The 20,890-nt window shown below is 64.3% G+C and overlaps 1 protein-coding gene across 1 annotated transcript; it reads left to right on the top strand.

Moving 5' to 3' along the window:
- Nucleotides 1–413: 413 nt before the first annotated feature.
- CAPN15 (calpain 15) lies at nt 414–16,560 on the top strand. The gene is given in 13 exon segments (XM_032269379.1): nt 414–1,608; nt 9,371–10,121; nt 10,123–10,815; nt 11,475–11,683; nt 11,767–11,950; nt 12,160–12,383; nt 13,096–13,221; nt 13,305–13,457; nt 13,860–14,021; nt 14,103–14,332; nt 14,407–14,573; nt 14,661–14,839; nt 15,289–16,560. Coding segments are annotated over 13 exon segments (3,438 nt in total). The 5' UTR covers nt 414–1,426; the 3' UTR covers nt 15,467–16,560.
- Nucleotides 16,561–20,890: the final 4,330 nt, after the last annotated feature.

Raw genomic sequence — 20,890 nt, forward strand, 5'->3', positions numbered from 1 at the left:
GCAGGCAGATCACCTGAGGTCAGCAGATCAAGACCAGCCTGAACAACATGGTGAAACCACATCTTTACTAAAAACTGCAAAAAATTGGGCGTGGTAGCAGGCACCTGTAATCCCAGCTACTCAAGAGGCTGAGGCAGGAGAATCGCTTGAACCCTGGAGGCGGAGGTTGTAACGAGCCAAGATTGCACTATTGCATTCCAGCCTGGACAACAAGAACGAAACTCTTGTCTAAAAAAAAAAAGAGAAAGAGAGAGAGTTCTCACTGTATTGCCCAGGCTGGAGTGCAGTGTTGTGACCTTGGCCGGTTGTGGTCTTGACCTCCTGTGCTCAAGCCAACATCCTACGTCAGCCTCCTGAGAAGCGAGGCCTGCAGGTGCACACCACCACGCCCAGGCGGTTTAAATTTTCTGTAGAGACAGGGTCTCACTGTGTTGCCCAGGCTGGTCTCGAACTCCTAGGCTCAAGTGATGCTCCACGCACGGCAGCTTTGACACATATTGTACCGTTTCCTCCCAAGCTCTATCCTGACACGGGCTGTGTCCCAGAGACCAAATCACAAGCTGGAAGAAGGGCTGTGAGTGTGTGACAGGACCTGAGGGGCAGGAACTGCTGGGCCAGATGGGCTGCTGGTCAACCCACTGCCAGCCAGCCTGCCTGGATGCCCACCTTGGCCCCGATCTTGGTGGGGACAGAGCAGCTGCCTGCAGCTGGCAGGGTCTTCCCTTCGCAGGGTTAATGTTCTCGGCTGTATCTGATCTCTCCTCAGCCAGAGGGGGCAAAATGGCCTTCCCGGAAGCACAGGTGGGCCACCGCCAGAAACCCTGACAGCCCGTGCCTCTCCCGGGCCTCCCAGCAGGGGTGGCTCTGTGGGTGCACCCAGTTGGGCTGCCGTCCTTCTGGAGGGCTCCAGAATGGCGTGTGGGCAGCTGTGTGACCCGGCTCCAGGTCTCCATCTGGCCTGGCCTGCAGCAGTTCCCGACACCCTCTGCTACCTCCCACACCTCCACTCGGGTAGACGTCCCCTTGTCCCTTCTTCTGTGATAAAGCACAAGAGTGTGATCTCTTTTCTCACCAAGGAATCCTACATCTCTGAATACTACAGATGTGATGCTGGGCTTTTGGGGGCCAGGGTGCGTCCTGGGCCCCTGAGGGAGGAGCCCCATGGGTACTGAACTTGGGCCCCAGGCCCTGCACCGAGACATCCCCTCAGCCCACCCAGACGGCTGGGCATGCTGGGAAGTCCTCCTGGGCCACGTGTGTGAATCATGCTGTTTCTTCTCTATTTTCTCTCTCTGTCTGTTTATTTTTGTTGTGTGTCACTCTGACCAGCCGGCCGCCCTGTCTCTTCCCTCCATGCTCCGCTTCGCCCGCTGCTGGCCAGAGGTGACCAGGTCCGGCTGTCAGCACGGCCGCCGGCCCGGGGGCCATGGGGAGCTCCGCCTCCTCCCTGGCCGCGGAGACCGAGTCGGACCACAGCTTCCCCGGGGGGCCGCCCTACCCAGGCCCCCCGGCAGCGGCTGGCTGGTGTAGGAGCGGCTCAGGGGGGCCTGTCTGGGGAGGTCCCCTGGTCAGCCGGCAGCACCAGCCGCCACGCCCCCGGGCCCGAAGGTAAGAGGTGGGGAGGGGCAGCCCCGGAGGGGTCCCTGGGGTAGGAGGCCTTTCTCCATGGCAGAGGTGCTTGCAGAGAAGTGGGTCCCTGCCCCTTGCAGCTGTGGCAGCTCTCTTCCCCGCTAAGCAGGAGCTGAGCAGGTCCGGGACCCCAGCCTCAGCTTGGCTGGTCAGTGGTGGGATGGGGCATGTGCGTCCAGTCCCAGCGGCCCTGTGTTTCTCACAGGCTGTGCTGTTCCACGCAGAGGCTGTTTCTGAAGCTTCTCTGTGGGCTGGGGTCCCCGCCAGCTACAGGCACTGGGCATGCTGCCTGCCACCCACGGTTTCAGAGCTGCCGGCACTTGCTGGGCTCTGCCTGCTGCCCCCCGGGGTCACGGGCCACATGGTTTGGTGCGGGCTCCTCCATGCGCTGGCTCTTCGTAGCTATTGCCGTGGCCTTGGCTATCTGCTGGGTCCCTGGGGAACCCCAGGCGGTGAGCTCTGAACTGGGTGGACCCCACTGATGCCCCTGCCATCACCCGTCCTGTGCCCTCACTGGAGGCAGGGATACTCAGGGGCCCGGGGCCTTGGGGCCGGAGCTGCAGTGGCAGCCATTCCTCTCAGTGTCCAGGACTGGCTCCTGCAGGCAATGTGCCTGCATCTAGCCCTCAAAAGGGCCTGCCAGGCTCCCACGTGGGACGGCGTCCTGCTCTCTGCTGGCCCCCAGGTGGGAGGGATGAGTGTGGAGCTGCAGGCAGTGGGCAAGGCCACGGTGGGTGGCCAGGGGCCGGTGTGGGGCCTGGTGGTCGGCAGGGGAAGGGCCTCTGTGCTCCTCCTGCACGTGGTGGCACTGGAGTACGTCCCCAGTTCCTGGTGCCCCTGCACCAGTGGCGTCCCAGTGAGCGTCTCCACGTGTGCCGACAGCAGCCTTGTGGAAGTGGAACTTACCAGATTCGCCTGTTACAAAGGTGCAGTTCGGTCACTTGGCCGTTTGTAGAGTTGTGCAGCCATCATGTGTCCAGCGTTACAGCATCCCACAACCCAGAAGACCCCAGCCCCAGATGGCCACCCACCGGCTTCCTGCCTGGGTTTGCCTTGTGCAGAAGGTACGTGGCTGTGGAGCCACAGGACGCGTGGCCCGGTGTCTGGCTTCTTGACGTGGCCTCATGCCCTCCAGGTTCATGCACATTGCCGCCGTGGCGGTGCCATTCACCGCTCCGTGTCGGGATGAACCGCATTTTATCTGTTCATGGACACGAGGGTTGCTTCCACTTGGCTTCTGTGAATGATGCTGTGGACATTCTTTACGAGGTTTTGCGTGGTCCTGTTTTCATTTATCTTGCATAGGTACCTAGAAGTGGGATTGCGGGGGTGTGTGGTAAACCTCCGCAACTTCCTAAGAAACCACCAAGCTGTTTTCCACAGTGGCTGTGTCACTTGGTTCCCACCACCAACGCTGGGGTGGATCCCGGCCTCCCCCCCTTGACAGCTCCTGCTGTTGCCTGTCCTTGTGATTCTGGCCATCCCAGGGGGTGGGAGCTGGTTTCTCCTTAGCTTTGCTCTGCATTTCCCTGGTGGCCAGCCACGTCTCGTCCACCCACACCTGTCTTTTCTTCTTTTCTTTTTTTTGAGACAAAGTCTTGCCGTGTCTCCCAGGCTGGAGTACAATGGCGTGATCTCGGCTCACTGCAACCTCCACCTTCTGGGCTCAAACGATTCTCCTGCCTCGGCCTCCCAAGTAGCTGGGATCACAGGCACGTGCCACCACGCCCAGCTAATTTTTGTATCTTTAATAGAGATGGGGTTTTACCACATTGGCCAAGCTGGTCTCAAACTCCTGACCTCTTGATCTGCCCTCCTTGGCTTCCCAAAGTGCTGGGATTACAGATGTGAGGCACTGAACCCAGCCTTTTTTTTCTTTCTTAATTGATTGCTTGATTCTTGAGACAAGGTCTCACTCTGTCACGCAGGCTGGAGTGCAGTGCTGTGATCACACCCACTGCACTTCCTACCTCCTGGGTTCAAGCGAACCTCCCGTCTCAGCCTCCTAAGTAGCTGGATCTACATGTGTGCACCACCATAGCTGGTTAATTAAGAAAAAAAAGTTGGCCAGGCGCGGTGGCTCACGCCTGTAATCCCAGCACTTTGGGAGGCTGAGGTGGGTGGATCACCTGAGGTCAGGAGTTTGAGACCAGCCTGACCAATATGGTGAAACCCTGTCTCTACTAAAAATACAAAAATTAGCTGGGCATGGTTGTGCGTGGCTGTAGTCCCAGCTATTCTGGAGGCTGAGGCAGGAGAATCACTTGAGCCCAGGAGGCAGAGGTTGCAGTGAGCTGAGGTTGCACCACTGCACTCCAGCCTGGGTGAGGGAGAAAGACTCCGTCTCAAAATAAATAAATAAATAAATAATGTTTGTAGAGACAGGGTCTGACTGTTGCCCAGGCTGGTCTCAAACTCCTGGGCTCAAGCAGCCTCCCAAATGCTGGGATTACATGTCCGGCTTTACACGTGTTCTTTCCTTTCCATTTATTTAGAGAAGAGCTGCTGGGCTGGGCCGTGGCTCCCAGGGCAGTGGCTGCGTGGCTGGAGTGCATGCTGAATGCCGTGTGGCAGCCAGGCAGCAAGCACCCCACATACTTTCCACGGGTGACGGCTGCTCTTGCTCTTATTTTTTACTAAATTTATGTGTACAAAAGAAAGTTCAAGGTGTTTTTTTTTTTTTTTTGAGACGGAGTTTCACTCTCATTACCCAGGCTGGAGTGCAATGGCGCGATCTCCGCTCACCGCAACCTCCGCCTCCTGGGTTCAGGCAATTCTCCTGCCTCAGCCTCCTGAGTAGCTGGGATTACAGGCACGTGCCACCATGCCCAGCTAATTTTTTGTATTTTTAGTAGTGACGGGGTTTCACCATGTTGACCAGGATGGTCTCGATCTCTTGACCTCGTGATCCACCCGCCTCGGCCTCCCGAAGTGCTGGGATTACAGGCTTGAGCCACCGCGCCCGGCCAAAGTTCAAGGTTTTTAAATTCAGCGCTATGTTTTTTCAAGTCACAGTTTAAAATTTTACCTTAGTGGAATTTTTTTCATCATAGAGGTTCCATACATTCATTAAGACTTTAAGCAGGCGGGGTGCAGTGGCTCACGCCTGTAATCCCAACACTTTGGGAGGCCGAGGCGGGTGGGTCATCTGAGGTGGGCAGCTCAAGACCAACCAACATAGTGAAACCCCACCGCTACTAAAAACAAAAAATTATCCATGCGTGGTGGCGCATGCCTGTAATCTCAGCTAGCAGGGAGGCTGAAGCAGAATTGCTTGAACCGGGGAAGTGGAGGTTTCAGTGAGCCAAAATTGTGCCACTGCACTCCAGCATGGGTGACAGAGTGAGACTCTGCCTCTAAATACGTAAACAGGCCGGAGTGGGAGCTCACACCTGTAGTCCCAGCACTTTCAGAGGCCAAGAGTTCAAGACCAGCCTGCCCAACATGGAGAAACCCCATCTCTTCCAAAAACACAAACTTAGCCGGATGTGGTGGCGGGCGCCTGTAATCCCAGCTACTTGGGAGGCTGAGGCAGGAGAATCGCTTGAATCTGGGAGGTGGAGGTTGCAGTGAGCTAAGATCTCCCCACTGCACTCCAGCCTGGTCAACAAGAGTGAAACTCCATCTCAAAAGAATAAATAAATAAAAACATAAGCCCTGAGGTGGGAGGATCACCTGAGCTTGGGAGGGTTGGGGCTGCAGTGAGCTGTGATCACCGCCATACTCCAGCTTGAGCAACAGAGTGAGGCCCTGTCTCAAAAAAACAACTCAAGTAGTATAGAAAAACGCAGAAAAAGTTGTTATTCCCAGCCGGGCGCAGTGGCTCACGCTTGTAATCCCAGCACTTTGGGAGGCCGAGGCGGGTGGATCACAAGGTCAAGAGATCGAGACCATCCTGGTCAACACGGTGAAACCCCGTCTCTACTAAAAATACAAAAAGTCAGCTGGGCATGGTGGCGTGTGCCTGTAATCCCAGCTACTGAGGAGGCTGAGGCAGGAGAATTGCCTGAACCCAGGAGGCGGAGGCTGCGGTGAGCGGAGGTCGTGCCATTGCACTCCAGCCTGGGTAACAAGAGCGAAACTCCGACTCAAAAAAAAAAAAAAAGTTGTTATTCCCTTTCTCTTCTTCCAGAGGCCGGAACACTCTTGGCCCCTTCTTTCTGAGCACTGGGCCAGAGTTTCAGACCTCAGGAGGACCTGTTCAGTCTGTAGCTCTCAGTGGCTGCAGGCCACACTCCTGGGATTCCCAGGGACTGCCTGGGACTATCAGTGGGTAGAGTGGTGGCAGCCGCAGTTCTGGCTACGGGGAAGGGCGGAGCCGCGGGGGAGGCGTGGCGTCTGCTGTGCCAGGCGTGTCAGGTATGTGTTAGACTTGGGATCTGGCCCGCAGAGTCAGGCCGAGGTGTCTGGGGACACCGCAGGGCTCTTTCTCTTTCAACCTGGCCTCCCGCCAGGCTCTCCCATGGGTTGGCATCCCTGGGGCTACCCCTGCCACGGCTGGCTGCTGTGGGGCCTGAGCTCCAGGCAGCTCCTGTCTGCTGCTGCAAGCAGGCCCCAAGGTGCATGGCGAGCAGGCCGCAGGCTAGAGATGGATGAGAGCAGTGGGAGAGAGGACGCAGGCAACACCCTGCAGGGAGGCAGGCAGGGGCTCACAAGGATCCCCCCCACCGTGTACACCCACCACCCCTGCTCCACCCCGAGGGACACGGAGCCCTCCCACACACAGGTGAACCGTGCTCCACCCCGAGGGACACACAGAGCCCTCCCCACACACAGGTGACCCCTGCTCCACCCCGAGGGACACACGGAGCCCTCCCCACACACAGGTGACCCCTGCTCCACCCCGAGGGACACACGGAGCCCTCCCCACACACAGGTGACCCCTGCTCCACCCCCAGGGACACAGGGAGCCCTCCCCACACACAGGTGAACCGTGCTGCATCCCCAGGGACACACGGAGCCCTCCCCACACACAGGTGAACCGTGCTGCACCCCCAGGGACACACGGAGCCCTCCCCACACACAGGTGAACCCTGCTGCACCCCCAGGGACACATGGAGCCCTCCCCACACACAGGTGACCCCTGCTCCGCCGTGACAGGACGCTGGGACAGGGGAAGGTCAAGGGCGGTCCTTGTGTTGACTGAAGAGCTGCTCGCCCAGCTCTCGGCCCTGGTGACCGCTGAATTCTCACAATGCCTCCGGAGGGCAGGTTTTCCCATAAGGAGGAAAAGGTGGTGCACAGGCCTGCGGAGCCTGGGAGAGCTGGGCGCAGCCCGTGTCTCCCTGCCACAGCATGTGGCCGGCACGGGCCGGAGGTCCCTGTGCAGCTGACTGCTGGGTGCAGCTCCCTTAATCGGTAAGCAACAGGTCAGGCAGCAGCAGCTTAGTTCAGAGGCAATAAGGGCAGACCCCACCTGGGAAGGCTGACCAGCACTGGGCTGTGGCCAGCCCAGGAGAATGCAGCCCAGCCCGAGGGGGCACCACCCCTACCCCTCAGAGCTCTGGGCAGAAGCCCCTGTGGCATCAGCCACCCTGGGCACAGCAGGAAGAGCTGCTGACCATGTCTAGCACCCCAGGGGCCTTGAGAGCTTGCCTGGCGCAGGGCTGTCCCCACCAGACAGGGCATCTGTGTTTCTGGGTGTGGCCTCCTCAGCCAGCTCCCCAGGAAGCCCCAGCCTCGGCTCTGGTGGCCTTGACCGAGGCCCTGGGAGACCGAATGAATTTCCTCCTCCTCACTTTTTCTAAGAAAGAGGCCACATCCCAGGACCTGGATGGCACCCTTTGCCACGGTCACGGGCCCATGGCCTCCATGCTCCGGGTGCTGCCATCCTAGCTGCTTCAGGGTGGGCTCTGTCTTGCACTCAGCGAGCGACTTCATTGGAGCTGAGTGTTGGTAACACCCAGCTAACTGGGCACACGGGTCTTTTGTGTTGGATTTTTCTGGACAGTGGCCTCCATTTTCCATTCCACTTGGCCCGTGTGCAGTAAGGAGCCGCTCCATCGTCTCCCGAGCTGTCTCCTTCGAAGGCACGCCTGCGTGCCTCCCACAGTGGCACGGACGCCTTGCTGAGCAGTGTGTGCTGCAGCTGTAGGAACGCTCTGGGTTGAGAATTCTGGAAGGACCTTGCTGAGTCCTTGCTTTGGGTCTTTGGACTCCTGCTGCGGGCTTTGGTGGTCTGGCCTCCGGAGGCCAAGGCTGCAGTGAGCCATGATCAGGCGCTGCACTTCCTCCTGGGCATCGAGTCAAACTCTATCTAAATTGTCATAAGGATTTCAGGTCTCTGAGCCCAGGAGCCTGCCCAGGCCCTGCAGAGGAGAGCGCGGCTGAGGGAGTGGCCGGGGGTTGCGGACACCAGAGCAGTACACGAGGGAAGGGAGGAGAGTGGGGGCCCTGCCCAGGTCTCCCGGCCACGGACCCCGACCCCCTTCCACCTCGGCCCACTGAGAGAGGCCTGCACAGCACAGATGGCGGGGGCGGGGGCGCGCCACTCACAGGCTTCAGCCACAGAAGGGCCGAGGCCTGCCTCCGCCCACCTCAGCCATGTTTCATCTAAGCCCTCCTGGGCTGCAGGCTGTCTTCCTGCCTCACCTGGGTTTTTACAGGACGGCTCCAAAAGGTGTCTTCTCATGTGTCCCAGGCACTGGCAGGACCAGCAGACACTTTGCTGGCAAGTTTTTGGTCCTGGGGACCTGCGTTTTCTTTCTCCTCTCTGGAGCCTATGAGGCTGCCCTTGCTGGCCTGCAGCGGCCAAAGGGCCAAAGGGAGGGCATGTCCCAGGAGGCCCCGCCCACCTCAGCTTCACCTGCCGTCAGGGGGTGCAGAGTCCACAAAGGCACCTTCCAGAGTGGGGGCTGCAGAGGTCACGGCCACTCTGCCACCCACAGGAGACCGGTCCGGACACCTGGGCAGCCGGGCCGGGGGTGTGCAGATGTGGCCAGGGGCCCGCCAGCCGCTGCATGTGCTCTGTGCGGCCTGAGCGGCATCCACGCCCTTCTCCAAGTGGGTGAGCCGGGAGAGGCATGGCCATCTGCACGCAGGTTCCTTGGGCTTTTCACAGAAGCCCACGATTAGAGCAGGTCCCCGCCTTGGGTCTCTGCTCCAGATAGATGCCCTGAGCCTCGCCCGATGCATTCCTCCCCGTCCGCTCTGCCAGGAGCAGCTCAGAGCCCTCGCCATGCGGGGCCAAGCACAGGGTAGGCAGCGCGGAGGCTTTTCGGGTTTTTTTGCTTCTTATGAAGAGGGAAGTTTTCTTTCTTCCTGAACCGAAAGGTTTTAGATGAAGCCTGCCGTTAGAAGCACAAGATTCATGCCATATTAACAAGAACAATTGATTTTTCTGCCAGGCAGAGCAGCCAGTCTGTCTTGGAGGCTGTGCTGTGGCGTGAGGAGGCCCCTTGCTCAGATCAGCCCATGCCTTCCCCAGGCTCTGGCCAGCCTGTCGGGGTCTGCAGGAGCCAGAGGCACAGCCCACCTGCCCTCCCCGAGGCCTGAGCACCTCTTCTTCCGCGCCTGGGAAGACCTGATCCTGAGCCTGGCTGGGCCCTCCCTGCCATCTGCGCTGCAGCCCCTGGGTGCCCACCCCACAGCCACAGGCCTGGTGACAGAGAAGGCAGTGCCCCTGAGGAGCAGTCTGGCTTTGGGGTGCAGAGCCACGGGTCCTTCCCCAGTCCGAGGGGAGGGTGGGGTCCAGCTGCGCAGGACCTCCCAGGGTGGCCCTGATGAGCACCTTCCCTTGCAGCCACACCCACTCGCCCGGGTCTATGGCCACAGTCGGAGAGTGGTCCTGTGCGCGCTGCACCTTCCTGAATCCGGCCGGCCAGCTCCAGTGCTCCATCTGCGAGGCCCCGCGGCACAAGCCCGACCTCAACCACATCCTGCGGCTCAGCGTGGAGGAGCAGAAATGGCCCTGCGCCCGCTGCACCTTCCGCAACTTCCTGGGCAAGGAGGCCTGCGAGGTGTGCGGCTTTGCCCCGGAGCCTGCGCCTGGGGCTGCCCTTCTGCCCGTGCTCAACGGGGTCCTCCCCAGGCCGCCCGCCATCCTGGGGGAACCCAAGGGCAGCTGCCAAGAGGAAGCAGGTGCAGTGAGGACTTCGGGGCTGGTGAGCACAGAGCCCACCAGCGGGCAACGAGAGGACGAGGAGGAAGAGGAGGGGGTAGCAGAGCCCGGAGGGGGCTGGGCCTGCCCACGCTGCACGCTGCACAACACGCCCGTGGCCAGCTCCTGCTCCGCCTGCGGGGGCCCACGCAGGCTCTCGCTGCCACGAATCCCTCCTGAGGCCCTGGTGGTCCCGGAAGTGGTGGCCCCAGCAGGCTTCCACGTCGCACCTGCTGCACCTCCACCTGGCCTCCCTGGGGAAGGTGCCGAGGCCAACCCCCCCGCCACCAGCCAGGGCCCAGCGGCTGAGCCGGAGCCGCCCCGGGTCCCACCCTTCAGTCCCTTCTCGTCCGCCCTGCAGAACAACCCCGTGCCTCGGAGCCGACGTGAGGTCCCCCCCCCAGCTGCAGCCGCCGGTGCCTGAGGCTGCCCAGCCCTCACCCCCTGCCGGCTGCAGGGGACCCCAGGGCGCAGGCTGGGCTGGGGCCGCCCGCCTGGCAGAGTTGCTGTCCAGCAAACGGCTGAGCGTGCTGGAGGAAGAGGCTGCGGAGGGCGGTTCCAGCCGCGCAGAGGCCGGCAGCTCCACCTCGGGCAGCGACGTCATCGACCTGGCCGGAGACACAGTGCGCTACACACCCGCCAGCCCCTCCAGCCCCGACTTCACCACCTGGGCGTGCGCCAAGTGCACACTCAGGAACCCCACCGCGGCCCCCAGGTGCTCCGCCTGCGGCTGTTCCAAACTGCACGGCTTCCAGGAGCATGGCGAGCCCCCTGCCCACTGCCCCGACTGCGGGGCCGACAAGCCCGGCCCCTGTGGCAGAAGCTGCGGACGGGTCCCCTCGGCTCAGAAGGCCGCCCGCCTCCTGCCCGAGCGCCCGGGCCAGTGGGCCTGCCCTGCCTGCACCCTGCTCAACGCGCCGCGGGCCAAACACTGCGCCGCCTGCCACACGCCCCAGCTCCTGGTGGCCCAGCGGCGGGGGGCTGCACCCTTGCGGCGCAGGGAGAGCATGCATGTGGAGCAGCGGCGGCAGACGGACGAGGGCGAGGCCAAGGCGCTCTGGGAGAACATCGTGGCCTTCTGCCGGGAGGTGAGGCACGCCCCTCGCCCTCCTCCTGCCCTCCCCCTTGTCAGGCTGGGGTCTGGCTGTCAGCTGGGGAGAAGCCACGAGGCCCAAGACGTGAGGGGAGGGCAGCACCCGCTTCCCTGGGGTCCTGCTTGGCCTCCTGACCCCAGGTCCTTGCCAGTGACCAAGATGCACGACTTTTACCCACCTCAGCCCTCCTCCGTGGCCAGGAGGGCCCAGGGTCCCTTCTGATATATCCGTCACAGGGAGGCTAGGGCTTCCCAGGGGCAGCATGGAGATGCTGCTGAAGTGGGAGGCTGGGATGTGCCCGGCTCTGCTCTCCAAGTCCAGGCTGGTGTCCCCACAGGTCAGCAGAGGAGCAGCCTGCACCCTCTCCAGCAGGGCCAGGGCGAGAGCCGGGCTGCCATCCCCACACCTCCCCCTGGGGGCTGTGCTGTGCCCCTGGGCCCACATGTTCCCTGCTCCCCACCCATCGCCAGGGTGAGGGCGCCCTCCACACAGGGCAGGGCAGCCGAGCACCAGGTCTGTGGGCTGTACGCGCTCCACCCGTTCCTTCGGGGTCAGGCACTGCTTTCGGGTGCTCTCCTGGGTGGGGTCTTGTCCCTGCCGGGTAGAGTGAGGCCGCCCTGCCCAGCCTGAGCATGTGGCTGTGGTCTCTACAGAACAACGTGAGCTTTGTGGACGACAGCTTCCCGCCCGGGCCCCAGTCTGTGGGCTTCCCCACGGGCGACAGCGTGCAGCAGCGCGTGAAGCAGTGGTTGCGGCCCCAGGAGATCAACTGCTCCGTCTTCAGGGACCACAGAGCCTCGTGGTCTGTGTTCCACACACTGCGGCCCTCGGACATCCTGCAGGGGCTGCTGGGGAACTGCTGGTGAGGCCCGCGCCGAGCCGGGGTGGGGCAGGTGGGCTGGTGTCCAGTTGCGGTCACCCTGAGGGCACCCGCATGCTCTGCAGGTTCCTGAGTGCCCTGGCGGTGCTGGCGGAGCGGCCGGACCTGGTGGAGCGGGTGATGGTCACACGCAGCCTGTGTGCGGAGGGCGCCTACCAGGTGCGGCTGTGTAAGGACGGCACGTGGACCACGGTGCTGGTGGACGACATGCTGCCCTGTGACGAGGCCGGCTGCCTCCTCTTCTCACAGGTGGGGCGGCGCGTGGGGCGGCCTCTGACCCCGGCCCCTGCCCCGCCAACGAGGCCGGCTGCCTCCTTTTCTCACAGGTGGGGCGGCGCGTGGGGCGGCCTCTGACCCCGGCCCCCTGCCCCGCCAACGAGGCCGGCAGCCTCCTCTCCTCGCAGGGGGTGCGGTGTGGGGAGCAGGTGAGGGTGGCCTCTGACCCCGGCCCTCTGCAGGCGCAGCGGAAGCAGCTGTGGGTGGCCCTCATCGAGAAGGCACTGGCCAAGCTGCACGGCTCCTACTTCGCGCTCCAGGCGGGCCGCGCCATCGAAGGCCTGGCCACGCTCACCGGCGCCCCCTGCGAGAGCCTGGCGCTGCAGGTCAGCTCCACTAACCCCCGCGAGGAGCCCGTTGACACTGACCTCATCTGGGCCAAAATGCTGAGTTCTAAGGAGGCTGGGTAAGAGGGGGGGCGCTGCGTGGTCAGCCGCATTGGGAGGAGACGCGAGGCGGACGGGGGAGACGTGGGGCTGGCGCCTTCTGACCCAGTTCTGCGTCCACGAGCTGCCCCTGCAGTGGGCTGACCCTGCGTGGCCAGGCCGTGGCCCCCATCACCTCCCCTTCCCCAGGCGGGGCTGGAGCCAGCGTTCCCATGCCAGGAAGGCCACATCCTGACCTGGGCTGTGGGGTGAGCCCAGTGCCATCACCCTCCTCAGAGCAGGCATGAGGGGCGTGTTCTGAGTTTGGCCACACCCTGGTCAGCGGGTCTTTGCCTCGACCCCAGGAGGCCTGCGGGGAGTGGCCCTCCTCTCAGCTGACCCTGGGCAGTGCTGCTGCCTGCCCACTCAGGAGCCACAGAGCCCGGAGCCACCCCCACTCAGGCCCTGTGCGCCTCAGGCACGGTGGAGGGCGCTGGGCCAGACCCCCTGAACATACCTCACCTGGTCCCCACAGGCAGGAGGTGGGCCCTCCTCTGCTGCCCCTGCCTGCCCTGGGGGCAGGGTCAAGGCCAGCGAGGGCCTCGGTCATCAAGCCCCCCAATCAGCCATGCCGTGAGGGCCCCGCTCAGTGAGGACCTCTGCCAGCGAGGGTCCCTGGTCATCCATGCCCCTGGTCAGCGAGGGCCCCACTCAGTGAGGACCGCGGTCAGCAAGGGCTGCTCTGCCGCACAGGTTCCTCATGGGCGCCTCCTGTGGTGGGGGCAACATGAAGGTGGACGACTCAGCCTATGAGAGCCTGGGCCTGCGCCCCCGCCATGCCTACTCCATCCTGGATGTTCGAGATGTCCAGGGCACCAGGTGGGGCCGGGCTGGCTGAGGGTGGGCAGCGTGCCGTGGAGCCTTGGGTGGCGCAGTTCTGACCCTCACCCCTTGGTCTCCAGGCTTCTGCGGCTCCGAAACCCCTGGGGTCGTTTCTCTTGGAACGGCAGCTGGTCGGACGAGTGGCCGCACTGGCCAGGGCACCTGCGTGGTGAGCTCATGCCGCACGGCAGCAGCGAGGGCGTCTTCTGGATGGAGTACGGTGACTTCGTCAGGTACCTGCTCCGTGGGGGTGTGTGCCACGACCCGCCTTCCCAGGGCCAGGTCCTTCTGGGGAACAAGCCTGGCCCTACTGCTGACCTGGGATGGAGACCACGGCTTGCCCGTGGTCCACCGCACGTGGGACCTAGGGCTTCGGCTCCGGAGCGCTGACCTCAGAATCCAGGTCCACCTAGGTCAGCAGAGCCCCACTGTCCCCAAGTCCACCAGGGCCCAGCACCCTGAAGAGCCACCTCGGTATAGGCCTCAGGGATGGGTCCCCAGGGCCGGGCTGCAAGAGGGCAGCAACAGAGCAGCTCGCGCCCGCTGTGGTCACCGGCCTGCGGAGGTGCCAGGAGTTGGGCCTCAGAGGTGTGGGCCGTGGTGCACTCAGGGCTGCGCCTTCCCGCTGCCCCCAGGTACTTTGACTCCGTGGACATCTGTAAGGTGCACTCGGACTGGCAGGAGGCCCGTGTGCAGGGCTGCTTTCCCAGCTCGGCCAGCGCGCCCGTGGGGGTGACGGCGCTCACGGTGCTGGAGCGGGCCTCACTGGAGTTTGCGCTCTTCCAGGAGGGCAGCAGGTGGGGTGCGGGGCCCCGCTGGGCTGGGCTGGGCTGGCGGCCGTGACGTCGCGTGACCCTGGCCCGCGGTGTCTGGCACAGGCGCTCGGACGCCGTGGACAGCCACCTGCTGGACCTGTGCATCCTGGTGTTCCGGGCCACGTTCGGCAGGGGCGGCCACCTCAGCCTCGGCCGCCTCCTGGCCCACAGCAAGCGTGCAGTCAAGAAGTTTGTCAGCTGTGACGTCATGCTGGAGCCGGGCGAGTACGCTGTGGTGTGCTGCGCCTTCAACCACTGGGGGCCACCCCCGCCGGGCACCCCCGCCCCACAAGGTACGCGCCCCCTGCCCCAGGCCCACGCCCCGGGCCCTCAGGGAGGGCAGCAGCTCACACACCCTTCCCTGTAGCCTCCAGCCCCTCAGCGGGGGTCCCGAGAGCTGTCCCGGAGCCGCCAGGCCACGTGCTGGCCGTGTACAGCTCGAGGCTGGTCATGGTGGAGCCCGTGGAAGCCCAGCCCACGACGCTGGCCGACGCCATCATCCTGCTCACTGAGAGCCGCGGGGAGCGGCATGAGGTGGGCGGGGCCCAGGGGAGGGCAGTGTGGGCGAGGGGAGTGCGCCCCGGCCCTGCCCTGTCCCACAACGGCCCTGCCTGTGTCCAGGGCCGAGAGGGCATGACCTGCTACTACCTGACACACGGCTGGGCGGGGCTCATCGTGGTGGTGGAGAACCGGCACCCCAAGGCCTACCTGCACGTGCAGTGTGACTGCAGCGACAGCTTCAACGTGGTGTCCACGCGCGGCAGCCTGCGCACCCAGGACAGTGTGCCACCCCTGCACAGGTGCTCCCCCACCCCCACCCCTTCAGGGTGTCCCCACACCGCCAGCCGCACCCCTGCACTGGTGTGCCCATGATCCTATCCCTGCATAGGTGTGTCCACACCTCCACCCCCACCCCTGGAAGGCTGCGCCTACACGCCCACCGCTACACAGGTGCACCCATGCCTCTGCCCCCACCCCTGCACAGGTGCACCATGACCCCACCAACACCCCTGCATGGGGGCATCCATACCCACCCCCACCCCCACCCCCAGCCCTCCACAGGTGTGCCCACGCCCCCACCCCTACCTCCACCCCTGCACAGGTGCCCCCACACCACAACCCATGTCCCCACCTTGCACAGGTGTCTTGCACCTGCCCCTCCCCTTGCCCTTGCCTCTGCACAGGTGGGCATAGACCCGCCCCACCCCCACCCTGCCCTCCACTGGTCCTCACTGGTCCTCTCCCCCAGGCAGGTCCTGGTGATCCTGTCCCAGCTGGAGGGCAATGCCGGCTTCTCCATCACCCACCGCCTGGCACATCGCAAGGCAGCCCAGGCCTTCCTCAGCGACTGGACGGCCTCGAAGGGCACCCACAGCCCCCCGCTCACGCCAGAGATTGCCGGTCTGCATGGACCCCGGCCGCTGTAACCACCATGCCTGGGCAGGGGCTGTGCGCAGATGGACCCCCACCCCCCACACGCACTTTATGAGGGAGACCCCGACAGAGGACGCTTGAATCAGAATCTCAGGACCCTGCCCAGGGAGCTGCCAAGCCCAGGGCGCAGCTTCCCACGGGCACCCCGCCCCCCTCCCTCCCCTCCCTGAGCACCCACAGTCCGCCTGGCCAGGCCTCCCAGCCGCCACGAAGAATACCTCGAACCAGGCGGACTGTGAGCCAGCCCAGCTGACCTGCCAGCCTTGAGCCCAGCATCTCGCGGGGGGGGCGGGGGCCGAGGCCAGGCCACCCCTCCTTGTGGGCTTAGGGTCTCCTGCCAGGGAGGCGGCCAGTAGCTCTGTCCACACCAATTCTGGGTGTCAGAGGCCAAGGCCCTGGGGTGGGATCAGGGACCACCCCTCAGGGGGCATAAGGTCAGCTTTCCCCCAGAGCCTAGGTCCCTGTCCCCTGCAGGCAGGCGGGGTCCCTGGAGCCCTGGCGTGGAGTGGCAAATCCTGGGGGCTGTGCCTGTCTCAGAAGGGGGGCCCTTGGCCAGTCACCCCCCAGCGACACTATGCAACTCCTGGAGCGCACGCCAGGATCGAAGCCATGACGGGTGCAGCTGGCGCCAGGCCTGCTGTGGGTATGCCAGTCCTCAGCACCGCTCTCCGCTGCCCAGCAGGCTGGGGACCAGCAGGCTCCTCAGTCAATCCCATCCCTCGGCCCGGCCCATCGAGGGCATCAGCAGGGCTCAGCTGTTCCCACCGCCCCCCGCAGCCCAGGGAGTGTAGATGTGCAGATCTCTGGAGCCCTCCTGGCCCCCAGGCAGCAGGCCAGTCCTGCCCTCGCTCCCCCCTTGCCCCCTCAGGGGCTTCCGCGGCTTTGACACCTGGAGAAACATTCCCTACTCCCCTTTGGCCTCCCTGTCCTCCGAGCTGTGAATATTTTTAACCCTGTAAATATGGCCAGCTCTTGTGACACAGAGACTATTTTATCAACTGTCAGCCCGTTCCTTTACGGTAGGATTCTCCACAGTGGCTTCCGACTCAGGCTCCCATGGACCAAATAAAAGCATTTTGTTTTGTAATCACGCCCCGTTCTGCTGTTGCCCCACTCCGGACGCTGTGGAAGGGGCGGGAAGGTTGCAGGTCCAAGGGAGAGGCCCTGCCCAGGCATCCCGGGCGGGCCTGCAGGTGGGGACCCCTGGAGACGGCCATGGTGGGGTGACTCAAACCTGTAAGGGGCAACCAGCCTGCCAGGAAGGACTGATCACTGGGCGGGGGCAGGGCCAGAACCTGTGGCTGCGGGGCCAGCGAGGGCTGGGCAGATGGGACAGCAGCAGTGCGGCTTTCCCCAGCGAGGCGTCCACGGTGGAGGCCCTGTCTGAACCCATCAGTCTCCTGGCAGAAGCAGACAGAGCAGGGGGCGCGTGGGGAGAAAAGTTTTCTGGTCCCTCCCAGCCCAGTCTCAGGGTGGCCTCTGCCCCACGCAGGTGCTGCTGAGCAGAGCACCCAGTCAGACTGCCGTCTGGCAGCCAGGCCGTCCCTGGGCAGAGTTGGGGGCTGGGGCGCGGCCGGCGCAGGGTAAGAGGCTGTCACGGGCAGCGTATTGAATGTGAAAGCAATTAAAGCCACCAGCAGTGTTGGCTCCGGGCGGGCCTCGGGCGGCGGGGAGCTGCCAGAACACATCTCACCTCGGAGCCCGAGGACGCCTGCTCCACTGCTCCACGGCTGCGTGGCCACGCCAGACTCCTCCTGTGGGTGGGGGCCGGGCTCGCACCCACTCCTGTCTGGCACAGTCTGGCTCTGTCCAGCCCTGGGGCGTCTGGGACCCCCACATCTCCTGCTCCTCTGTCCCTGGCCCCACCCCCACCCAGCACCCACCTCTGGCTTGTGCTACCCCAGCACTGGGGTGCTCAGGACAGAGGCCCACGAGAAGAACCCTCTGGAGTCAGGGTAGGAGTCCCCACAGCAGGCAGGGGGTCTGTGCCCACCCGCACAGCTACCCGGAGCCCCCGACTCAGCCAGCAGCCTCCCCTCCACATGGAAGCCCGAATGCTGGGGGCAGCTCCAACAGGAACGTGGTGAGGGAGGGGGGCGTTTGCAGAGGACAGCTCAGACCCTAGCAGGTGTTGAGGGCCGCTGTGGGGGCCTGGAGGAGGTGGTTAGGAGCAGGTTGGCGGACAGGTGCCAGCGTCCTGCAGGTGCAGGGAGGACTGGCTGGCCAGGACGCAGAGCCCTGGTGCAGGGCAGACCCTGGGGGCGAGTGTCAGGGGCTGCCCCCGTTCCCCTTCTCCATGCGGACCTCTCCCCTCCCCCACATGTCCCCCTGGGTCTCACCTCCACCAACAGTGCCATCGCCCCGTGTGTCTGGCCTTTGCCAGCCCTGTGCCCCCACGGTGCCCTCTCCTGGCCCCTCTTGTTGGCACTGCTGGCCACAGTGGCCTTCCCGGGGCGGGCGGTGGCGAGTTCTCACTTGTGAAGCATCCCTGTCAGAAGCACTTAGTGTACAAATTAGCCGTGGCCTCCCCGCCTCCTTCCACAGCTCTGGGCGCTGGGCTGACTGGGCCGCGGCTCCAGGCCCTCTCGCGCCTGCCCGGGGCGCACGGCTGCCCAGTGTGGACCCCTGGCTGCCTCCCCACGTCCTAGCAGGAGTTCCCGCTCCCCGCTGGCCGGCTGGGGCTCCCCCAGGACCCCAACCTAGACCTGGGCAGGGGTGACCACATCGGGCGTGGGGTGCTTAGTGAGGTATGGGGGATGGGAGCCCACGGCCCAGCATCCACCCCGAGTGGCCAGCCCTGGTGCCGAGGGCCATGCTGGGGCCCCACCGCCCCACCTGCCCATTGCAGGCCCCGCCACCCCACCCGCCAGCCGGCCTGCCACTCAGGCGGGGAAAATCGTCTGTGACAGGCCCAGGAAGGCCGGCCCTGGGGGCCGCAGAGAGACGCGCACAGCTCCTCTTCCCAACATATGGCTGCTGTCGGCCCCGGGCACTGCTGGCCAGTGCCAGCCTTGGGAGCCAGTGGGGGCCCGGGCAGCCGGAGCCTCCCATCACACCCGCCTGGCCGGCTGCCCTCTCTGTCGGGCTAGAGGCTCTGACCCAGCTCCCAGCCTCCTGGGATGGGGGCTCCCTCTCCCACGCCAGCAGCTCGGCCCTCCAAGGAGCGTCCAGCAGCCTCATCCGTCCCAGACACCCAGGACACACAGAGGGTCAGCCCCACACCCAGCCCAGGGTGGCCAGTGTCCGGCAAGTCCAGGGGAGGACAGCACTGCGTGGGGAAGGGCCCAGCAGGGGTCTTCCAGAGCCGAGCCGCTGGCGGGGGGGTGGCGCTCGGACCCTCCGGAGTGGGCTCTGGGCGGGTCGGAGCTGCTCTGGAGGACTCTGCCCGGCACAGCTGTGTGCAGGCCCAGGGTGTTAGAGCTGATGGCTCCTCCTGGAGCCCCCATGCAGGCACCTCCTAACAGGGCCCCCTTTCCCTCAGCTGGAGGACCCCCGACCTTCCCAGGCTCTTTGTGTGCCCCCCATACCCATGGGCCGTTGCCCTGGGCACTCCAGCCAACTTGGCGGCCCAGCCCCATCCGTGTCCCCTCTGCAGCCCACTGTGGGCCCGCCCGTCACGGCTGGCAGCTTTGGGCTGGTGCCAGGTTCATGTGTGGCCTTGACTCCTTCAGCCAAGGCCCAGGCTGCCCTCTCAACCTGGGGTCCTTGGGTGGGTGGGAAGGAGGAAGCCCCCAGGAGGCCTGTGGTCCTTGAAGTGCTCTGAGGTGGCCACTGGCCCTGGGTCTGTTAGTGAAAGGGCAGACATCAGCCATGGCCAGGCACCCTGCACAGTACTGAGCCCACTCTGGGCAGGGTGGGGGGCTCCATCTAGCTGCCACTGGACAGACATGCCAGGGTCTCAGAACCTGCGTGGGGTTCTGTCCCGACGCCGGCTGAGCCGATGCTGAGGGGATGAGACAGGCCCGCCCCCGGGCAATGGCCATGCCAAGCGCTGCCTTCCTGCCTTCCCTGAGCCCAGCTCTCCATCCTGGCCTCGCACCCCCGGCATACAGTCTCGGTGTTAATGGAGGTGACAGGCGGGCAGCCGTGGGCAGACTGGGCAGAAGAGGTTAATGGCCAACATGAGCTTCTGGCTGAAGGCAGAAGGAGGGGCCGTGGGGGCGCCATCCCACCCTGCACTGGGACTGGCTAAGGAGACGTCAGGGCACTCACGAGGACCCACCAGAGCAGAAGTGCCCACCCCGTTCTGCAGAAGGGGGCTGTGGCCCAGGAAGTGGGGGGCACAGGTGCCAAAACACAGTACTGCCTCAGGGAGCAGAGGCCACCCCTCCAAACCCAAGGTCAGCCCTGTCTGCAAGGGCTGGGTCCCAGCAGGTGGGTCATGGCCACAGTGAGGAGGCCCATGTGCCTAGGGGGCCCTGTGATTAGGGGGTGCTGACACTGGCCACCCAGCCTCGCCGGGCTGTTCGTGGTGGGGACAGTCATCTGGGCACCCAAGGTACGGGCCTCACACACCCCTTACCCCACCATGCATGGGCTGTCCGGGTGCAGCCACGGCTGAATCTCACGCCCCCCACCAGCAAGGGCAGGCCCTCCTCCTCCTTGCCAGAGCCATTCCTGGAGGACAGAAGCGTGTCTGAGTTGTGCCCCTGGGCTCCCCTGGGGGCTGCCACCTCTACGCTTCTCATCCAAACTTCTGCAAAGGCTCATCGGTGGTGAGGAGGGGCGTGGGGGGGCTCCAGCTGCTCCCTTCGGCCTGCTCAGCACTGAGCACAGCCTTGACCCCTCTGGGTATCCTTGGTCCCCTGAGGTTCACTGGGCTTCATTCCCTGCATGCTGAGATTGAGGCCCCCCAACACCAGGGCTCCGTGCTCCCTTCCTTTCCTTCCCCTGGATGATGGCCAGAGCCTCCAGCCAGCCAGTCTCCTGTGCTGTCAGCTGTGGCCTCTTCCAGACCTTCAGAGGGGTCAGCCTCAGGCTACTGGTGTGAGGGTGACCAGCAGTCCCTCAGGTCACTGTCTCAGGGTGACCTCGGCCCCTGGTGTTGCCGGGCAGTGCTTGGCTGAACATGTCCAGAGCAGGGTCTATGCACAGAAGCAGCCGGCCTCCTGGCCCCCACTCTCCACGGGGCTGCTGGCGTGACGGAGCCCAAGCTGTCTCCCGGCCCGGGGCTGCCTGCACGGTCAGCTGGTCAGCTGGGCCAGGCCAGGCGGGCAGAGAGAAGACTGGCATGCTCTGCCATCCACAGCACCCCTCCCAGTCCCCAGCCCCACCCCCAGGACTTCCCTCGGACAGGCGTGGGCGGCTGTGTCAGAGAAGGTGGCACTGAGGCAGGAGGGAGACAGAGCCCCACACCTACCCCAGAACCAAGGGCCGTTCCTCATGGACCCTGGGTGTGCTCCACCTGACGCTGGGCC

The sequence above is a fragment of the Sapajus apella genome, unplaced genomic scaffold (genome assembly GCF_009761245.1).
Source record: "Sapajus apella isolate SASKATOON/1434 unplaced genomic scaffold, GSC_monkey_1.0 scaffold192, whole genome shotgun sequence".
NCBI lineage: Eukaryota > Metazoa > Chordata > Mammalia > Primates > Cebidae > Sapajus > Sapajus apella.